The 8,619-nt window shown below is 40.4% G+C and overlaps 1 protein-coding gene across 2 annotated transcripts; it reads right to left on the bottom strand.

Moving 5' to 3' along the window:
* Positions 1 to 520: 520 nt before the first annotated feature.
* On the bottom strand, positions 521 to 8,092 carry LOC139406919 (zinc finger protein 180-like). Of its 2 annotated transcripts, none has more exons than XM_071150080.1 (2): positions 7,526 to 8,083; positions 521 to 2,182 (listed from the first exon to the last, which is right to left on the bottom strand). In XM_071150080.1, the coding sequence occupies exons 1-2, from the start codon at positions 7,827 to 7,829 to the stop codon at positions 1,053 to 1,055; spliced, it is 1,434 nt and encodes a 477-aa protein (XP_071006181.1). In that variant the 5' UTR covers positions 7,830 to 8,083; the 3' UTR covers positions 521 to 1,052. The 2 variants fall into 2 exon arrangements, with proteins under 2 accessions (XP_071006181.1, XP_071006183.1); XM_071150082.1 differs by lacking the exon at positions 521 to 2,182 and adding an exon at positions 6,296 to 7,069 and having other exon boundaries at positions 7,526 to 8,092.
* Between the last annotated feature and the right edge of the window lie 527 nt (positions 8,093 to 8,619).

The raw sequence follows: 8,619 nt of genomic DNA, 5'->3' as shown, positions 1-8,619 counted from the left end.
TCCTTTTAAAAACCCATTGGAGAAGAAGGTCAGAGGGGAGGGACCTTGTACCTTCTCCTCCAATACAGTTTTGACACAATACAGGTAAGGAGATGTGAATAATTAAGGAAAGACAAAGTGAGAAAGCCCTAGTAGCCATTGATAACACTACTGTTATCCTAGCCCCACCCAGATCATGGTATTGGTAGGATAATGGCTGCTGCTTCGTGGGTATGAAGTGCTGTTGTGAACAGAGGCTGCATCACAGGTCAGCCAGACAGGGACTGTTACACCAATGATCAAGGACATCAGCTATTCCACCCACACCAATCATCAAGGACATCAGCTGTTCCACCCACACCAATCATCAAGGACATCAGCTGTTCCACCCACACCGATGATCAAGGACATCAGATGTTACACCCACACTGATGACCAAGGACATCAGCTGCAAATCTGTGCAATATCAGACTAAATTAGAGTAACAACCAAATAAAACAGGAAAACAGGGAATGTTCAATTACCCAAAAATACACTATACTTCATCCAAAGAATCAATACTTTATTTCATTTCATAAAGAACACCTGTGGAAATGGGCAGTGGATTTAGACATCCATCTGACTCCAAAACAAGCCATGATTTAATAGTTGAATAGTGTCAAATCCAAATAATCAGCACAATGTCAGGTGTTAGTGCAGAGCTGGAACAGAAACCTGCATACCCAGTAGCTAGATCTCTAGCAGCAAGGTTGGCCATCCATTTTCTAGGTTGATGCATCGTTGCTTTAACTGTATTGCTGTAGTCAAACAACTTATTCTAACAGTAAACCAATATCATATTCAGAGCATTCAAAAAGTATTCAGACCCCTTGACTTTTTCCTCATTTTGTTATGTTACAGCCTTATTCTAAAATGTATTAAATAATATTGTTTTCCAAATCAATCTACACACAATACCCCATAATGTCAACGTTTATGGTTGTACATTTGTGATATCACTAAAACACTCCTACTACAATGTTTAAACATTCTACATTGTGACATAATGTCATTGATATCATGAAACAACTCCTTCATATATGTATTTTCTGATGTTTATTTAGAGATCTTTTATCATAGAATCTCTTCCCACATTGATCACAGCTATAAGACTTCTCTCCTGTGTGTGTTCTCTGGTGTATAGTCAGATGGCTAGATGTAGTAAAACTCTTCCCACATTGATCACAGCTATAAGGTTTCAATCCTGTGTGTGTTCTCTGGTGTGATACCAGGTTGCTTGACCGAGTACAACTCTTCCCACATTGCTTACAGCTATACGGTTTCTCTCCTGTGTGTGTTCTCTGGTGTAAAATCAAATGGCTAGATGTAACAAAACTCTTCCCACATTGAGTACAGCTATAAGGCTTCTCTCCTGTGTGTGTTCTCTGGTGTATAGTCAGATGGCTAGATGTAGTAAAACTCTTCCCACATTGATCACAGCTATAAGGTTTCTCTCCTGTGTGTGTTCTCTGGTGTGATACCAGGCTGCTTGACTGAGTAAAACTCTTCCCACATTGATCACAGCTATAGGGTTTCTCTCCTGTGTGTGTTCTCTGGTGTGATACCAAGTTGCTTGACTGAGTAAAACTCATCCAACATTGATTACAGCTATAAGGTTTATCTCCTGTGTGTTTTCTCTGGTGTGATACCAGGCTGCTTGACCGAGTAAAACTCTTCTCACATTGATTACAGCTATAATGTTTCTCTCCTGTGTGTGCTCTCAGATGTACTATCAGGCAGCTTGAGCTAGTAAAACTCTTCCCACATTGAATACAGATATAAGGTTTCTCTCCTGTGTGTGCTCTCAGATGTACCATCAGGCCGTTTGAGCGAGTAAAACTCTTCCCACATTGATCACAGCTATAAGGTTTCTCTCCAGTGTGAATTCTCATGTGTACTTTTAGTGAATTTGATCTTAAGTAACTCTTCCCACAATCAAAACAGTGGTGAGATTTCTCTCCTGTGTGTGTTCGCAGGTGTACTTTAAGTTCTGATGAAGATTTGCAACCTTTCCCACAGTCAGAGCAGCGGTGAGATTTCTTCCCTGTGGGTCTCCGCTGGTGTTTCTTGAGGTGCCCTGATGTGGAGAGACTCTTCTCTGCCTCGTCAGCTTCATGATGTTGTAGAGACTCGCCAGAAGATCCACGGTAGTCACGTCTCTCTCCTAAAGTCAGACAGATGGTTAAAGGGCCACAACAGCAGAAATCCACTGTAAAAGGTGATACCAACATGATAGATGATGTTGTACAACAATTGACATCTGTAATGAATGTTACAATTATCTTAAGACAGTCAAGTGAGCAACAAGTAATATTTTTTCTTGTTTTCACATTAGTAGTAACATCGATGATTGTAGGCTAGAAATAAGTTATTAAAGTTGTTGAAATCCTAAGCGCTGTGCCAGACAACTTTTGGTCTCCAATATAGGCCCCTTTCTGTGTTTGCTAAAATTGGCACGAGGGCAATGTAGACTCAATTTGGTTGTAGAAACTCATCCATGCTAATGCAGAAACCACTAGTTATACCAATAACATAGTTCTACTGTAGGACCCATAACTTCACCTAATAATAACATAGACCTAGGACTATACATCATTTAATATTTCAGGTGAAACATGGAAAAACCCCAGATAATTTTGTGAATAATCCCACTAGGCTACTCTGTAATGTGTTGTCATTCTAAATGTCCTGAATAAAGGACAATAGCTCTGTGTGTTGTACAATAGCCTATCCATCAAGGACCAATTCTTTACACATTATGAGCTAAGTATCTCCGTGTGCAAACAGACTAACGAGACCCTACTGTAAATCAAGCAGACAATAAAGTCAATTTGTAAGGGATGTTGGATCCAACGTGGAGCACAGCATAACTGTCTTTACCAGAGTAATGGATGAAGAAGCACTTTGGTTGTTGTTGCATGTCGTGATGTTTGTCATTTGACTGTCATTCAGAAAATGATTTCCTGGATCAGCTGATGATAATTGAACATGTGACTAACAAAACAGCTACAGTATTAAGTATTATGTGTAATTATTGAAGAACCGCGTTAATGACAGTATCAATTTGGGTGTTGTGAATCAACTTAAGGTAACTCAGAACCATTGGATTTAGAAAACTGAAATTATTTATAATTGCTGTGCCCATGAAAACTGTTTTCCCAGCGTAACATAAGGAGCCACTAAATGTTACTTAGTTAGAGTGCATTTCAGAGATCTGAATACAAAACACTGACCGACAGCAAGATCCAATATTTAAATTGAAGTTCATCATATGACAAGCTTAACGTTATGACTATAACTACTGTTCCCTGAAGGAGGGAAACTAGGTACAACATACTCGTTAAATCCGCACCTCGCTGGAAGCCCCGCCTTCCACAGGTGATGAGTGTTAGCCTCGGATTTATTCCTTAAATTTAATACCGCCCTTCACCGACCAGGAAACAGGTGTTGTACATCTTTCCCTCCTTTAGAGTAGAACACCTGTTTAGGAGAGGTGCTGGCTAGCGGAATAGAACTCAGGAAACTTCCTTCAGGGAACAGTAGTTATTGCCATAACATGTGGATTTAATAGTATCTTGTACCTCGTTTCCCTCCTTCAGGGAACAGTAATTATAGTCATAAAGTTACACTCCCTTTCAGTCGGTCAACTTCGGTATAACATACTACGGGGAAATACTATCCTTCCCCAACCGAACCAAACGGATACTAAATGAAACAGCCCATGGCAGACCACCCAGACTTGACCCCGCAAGATATGTCAATTTAGTCAATTTATTCATTGTCTTTTGTTTGAAACACTCCTGTCAATGTTGAGTAAGGACGCACACCTGATTACGCATATAGAAGTAGGACTAGTCTACCTGTTTACACATATAGAAGTAGGACTACTCTACCTGGCCTGCGCACAAATGTAGGCCTTTGGGGATGTCTGATAGTATGTCTGATTGTTTTAACACACCACCACTAATGAGCTGTGGAGCTTCTCAAGGTAATTTTTTCTTCACCTCAAACAGCAAGTAAACAGTCTTATTAAAATCAATTACAAATGACAATAGTTCCTCAAAATATTTTCAGCTCTCACCTTTTCAATAACCACTCAGCATAAAAAAGAAAAATGTAATGCTCTGATCCAGTGGAAATGTCATAAAATACCTGATTACTTCTTATTCCTTGCACAAATAGCCGACAGCTGTGTCTGTCGAGAACTCACTGGCGCAGGAAACTGAGGGCCCAGAATATTTAATTCAATGTTGCAAGCTTGCTGTCTCTAGTTTTGGGCTGACCCAGTTGATAGTTGATACAATGTTTAAAGTTTGTTGTAGACAGGCCATGTGCAGCCAATGTGATTTATAGGATATTTATTTTTATCAGGATATTTTCTAACTGTAGGATGCAATGTTTTTATTTGTTAGCAAAGATAATAGTTTCAGAATAATGTTAGTTTTTCAAACAGGTTTGCTATTTTATTTCAGTTTACTAAATAGTTTTTCCCTAATCTATTTTTCTATAATGAGACACCTCTGGGGAAGGGTGTCAGCAACATTTTAAAAAATATATATACAGTGGGGAGAAGTATTTGATACACTGCTGATTTTGCAGGTTTTCCTTCTTACAAAGCATGTAGAGGTCTGTAATTTTTATCATAGGTACACTTCAACTATGTGAGACGGAATCTAAAACAAAAATCCAGAAAATCACATTTTATGATTTTTAAGTAATTAATTTGCATTTTATTGCATGACATAAGGATTTGATCACCTACCAACCAGTAAGAGTTCCGGCTCTCACAGACCTGTTAGTTTTTCTTTAAGAAGCCCTCCTGTTCTCCACTCATTACCTGTATTAACTGCACCTGTTTGAACTCGTTACCTGTATAAAAGACACCTGTCCACACACTCAATCAAACAGACTCCAACCTCTCAACAATGTTCAAGACCAGAGAGCTGTGTAAGAACATCAGGGATAAAATTGTAGACTTGCACAAGGCTGGGATGGGCTACAGGACAATAGGCAAGCAGCTTGGTGAGAACGCAACAACTGTTGGCGCAATTATTAGAAAATGGAAGAAGTTCAAGATGACGGTCAATCACCCTCGGTCTGGGACTCCATGCAAGATCTCACCTCGTGGGGCATCAATGATCATGAGGAAGGTGAGGGATCAGCACAGAACTACACGGCAGGACCTGGTCAATGACCTGAAGAGAGCTGGGACCACAATCTCAAAGAAACCCATTAGTAACACACTACGCCGTCATGGATTAAAATCCTGCAGCGCACGCAAGGTCCCCCTGCTCAAGCCAGCGCATGTCCATCTGAAGTTTGCCAATGACCATCTGGATGATCCAGAAGAGGAATGGGAGAAGGTCATGTGGTCTGATGAGACAAAAATAGAGCTTTTTAGTCTAAACTCCACTCGCCGAGTTTGGAGGAAGAAGAAGGATGAGTACAACCCCAAGAACACCAACCATGAAACATGGAGGTAGAAACAGCATTCTTTGGGGATGCTTTTCTGCAAAGGGGACAGGACGACTGCACCATATTAAGGGGAGGATAGATGGGGCCATGTATCGCGAGATCTTGGCCAACGACCTCCTTCCCTCAGTAAGAGCATTGAAGATGGGTCGTGGCTGGGTGTTCCAGCATGACAACGACCCGGAAAACACATCCAGGGCAACTAAGGAGTGGCTCCGTAAGAAGCATCTCAAGGGCCTGGATTGGCCTAGCCAGTCTCCAGACCTGAACCCAATATAACATCTTTGGAGGGAGCTGAAAGTCCGTATTGCCCAGTGACAGCCCCGAAACCTGAAGGATCTGGAGAAGGTCTGTATGGAGGAGTGGGCCAAAATCCCTGCTGCAGTGTATGCAAACCTGGTCAAGAACTACAGGAAACAGTACGATCTCTGTAATTGCAAAAAAAGGTTTCTGTACCAAATATTAAGTTCTGCTTTTCTAATGTATCAAATACTTATGTCATGCAATAAAATGCAAATTAATTACTTAATCATACAAATGTGATTTTTCTGGATTTTTGTTTTAGATTCCGTCTCTCACAGTTGAAGTGTACCTATGAAAAATATTACAGACCTCTACATGCTTTGTAAGTAGGAAAACCTGCAAAATCGGCAGTGTATCAAATACTTGTTCCCCACTGTATGTATGTGTGTGTGTGTATATATATATATATATATGTGTTTTATGACAAACCGTTTTTTTTTCAAATCTGTCAAGACACCAACTTAGACTTTACCGTACAATTCTTTACTTACAAGCCCTTAACCAACAGTGCAGTTCAAGAAGAAGAAAATATTTACCAAGTAGACTAAAATAAAAAGTAATAATAAAAATTAACACAATGAGCACCGAGTCAGTGTGGGGGGGTACAGGCTAGTTGAGGTAATCTGTACATGAAGGTAGAGGCGTAGTGACTATGCATAGGTAACAAACAACCAGCGAGTAGCAGCAGTGCACAAACGGGAGGGGGGAGGTTCAATGTAAATTGTTCGGTGGCGATTTTATGAATTGTTCAGCAGTCGTATGGCTTGGGGGTAGAAGTTGTTGAGGAGGCTTTTGGACCTAGACTTGACGCTCCGGTACCGCTTGCCGTGCGGTAGCAGAGAAAATAGTCTATAACTTGGGTGACTACAGTCTCGGACAATTTTATGGGCTTTCCTCTGACACCGCCTATTATATAGATCCTGGATGGCAGGAAGCTTGGCCCCAGTGATGTACTGGGCTGCTCGCACTACCCTTTGTAGCGCCTTAGGGTCAGATGCCGAGCAGTTGCCATACCAGGCGGTGATGCAACCGGTCAGGTTGCTCTCGATGGTGCAGCTGTATTACCTTCTGAGGATCTGGGGACCCATGCCAAATCTTTTCAGTCTCCTGAGGGGGAAGAGGTTTTGTTGTGCCATCTTCACAACTGTCTTGGTATATACCCACGTGGGTGATTGAAATATGAACTGAGGTCCACACTCCAGTCCAGTTGATGGTGGTAATGCACCTTAAAGTTGGTTGCCAACCGCCATAAAAAGTCCAAAGAAGAAAAAGAAGCCTGAAGGAAGGAGAAATGACAAGAAACTAATTTGGTTTACCGTTTGGGGCGTCACGACTGGTTACCTATTTTGATGTGATATGAAATTATTGTGTGAAATTATTGATGTGAAAAAAAAAGCTTATATTTAACATTTTGATTTCCAAAATCTGTGTTCTGATGGGGTACGACAGTTGAACTAAGCTCATGAGGCATTTATAAGTGATTTCTTCAAGAAACAGATCTGTACATTTCATTAATGTATAAGTCCCAAAATGGATGTAACAACTGCTGATTGAGGACTATAGTATTTCAGGCATTGTCATTGGATGCATTTGATCAATTAACGTTTTGTTGATGGTCCACTCTTGATGTTCTACAGTTCCAGTGTAGCTTCAGCCATTCCTACAGAACAACATTAAAGTGTAGAACCCCTTTACTGCATATTGGTTCAATAACTGCAGAGACGGTACTTACTGGTGTTAAACAGATCTCCAACCTCCTCTTCTTCCTCCAATGTGACGGTAATCTCCCCCTCCTCCTCTTTCACTCCAAAAGCTGCATCCTCCTCTTTCTCTGCCTCCTCTTCTTTTACTGTAACATTATCTTCTTCTTTCACTCTGAACGCGTCTTCTTCTTCTTTCACTGTAACAGCCTCGCCCTCTACTTGTTTTTGTATTGTAACAGCCTCCTCTTCCTCCTCCTCTTTCACGATAGCTTCTTTCTCCGCCCAGCAGATCTTCTCTTCTTCAGTAGGAAGAGAGTAACTTAATGAACTCATGGTCGGGAATGTTAGCTAGCTAGCATTAGCGACTAGCCTAGTTCTAATCTAATTTAGCAAACTAGCTAGCTGACAAAAAACGTAAATATATAATTAAATGGGCCAACAAGTACATACGACAGAAGTGTGTTTAATACAAATCGACTAATATACACCAAAACAGTGTACAGAGCGTTAATGTTGTAGCTATGTTTGCTAGAAAGCTACGGAGGTGTCTGACTAGCTGTTGTTGTTGAAGGAACGTCCCGTCCACTAGATTGAACGTCACACTGGCAGCATCGCCTGAACCTAAAAGACGCACATTGCCATCTGCTGACTGGAGTGGGCAACGCAGATGAGGAACCAAAAGTTTATTTCATAAAGGTTTAATGTTATATTAAGTCGTTCAAAGAGAAGCATGTGTTGATTGATTCGTTTTCAATGAGTGAGAATTTAAAACAAACTTTACACCCACTACATATTTGCATCGAACCATACTTCTGACATGGATAATTTTGACCCCAGAGGCATATCTTTTATCATAGCCAAAATGTGGTTTATTCAATTCTTCCAATTTTTCATGACTTTGTCAATCAACTTGTTCTTAATAAATCTAAATCATGGTTTAGTGTTTCTGTATCAAAATGGACTTTTAACAATTTCAAATCCTTTGGAGTAATTTTTACCCCAGCCAAAAGCACCTTTGATAAATAGGACATTTATTTAAAATCAAAATCAAATCACATTTTATTGGTCACATACACATGTTTAGCAGATATTACATTTTGTGGAAAAGGTGACATCCTGAGAG

The sequence above is a fragment of the Oncorhynchus clarkii genome, chromosome 4 (genome assembly GCF_045791955.1).
Source record: "Oncorhynchus clarkii lewisi isolate Uvic-CL-2024 chromosome 4, UVic_Ocla_1.0, whole genome shotgun sequence".
In the NCBI taxonomy this organism is placed as follows: Eukaryota; Metazoa; Chordata; class Actinopteri; order Salmoniformes; family Salmonidae; genus Oncorhynchus; species Oncorhynchus clarkii.
Note: the sequence above shows the minus strand (reverse complement) of the source record. Positions and strands in the feature narration are given on the sequence as shown.

Coding starts and splice junctions, on each gene's coding strand:
- LOC139406919 (XM_071150080.1), bottom strand. CDS start 7,829: ATGAGTTCATTAAGTTACTCTCTTCCTACTGAAGAAGAGAAGATCTGC. Junction 2,183..7,525: donor TGGAGATCTGTTTAACACCA/GTAAGTACCGTC, acceptor GTCTGACTTTAG/GAGAGAGACGTGACTACCGT.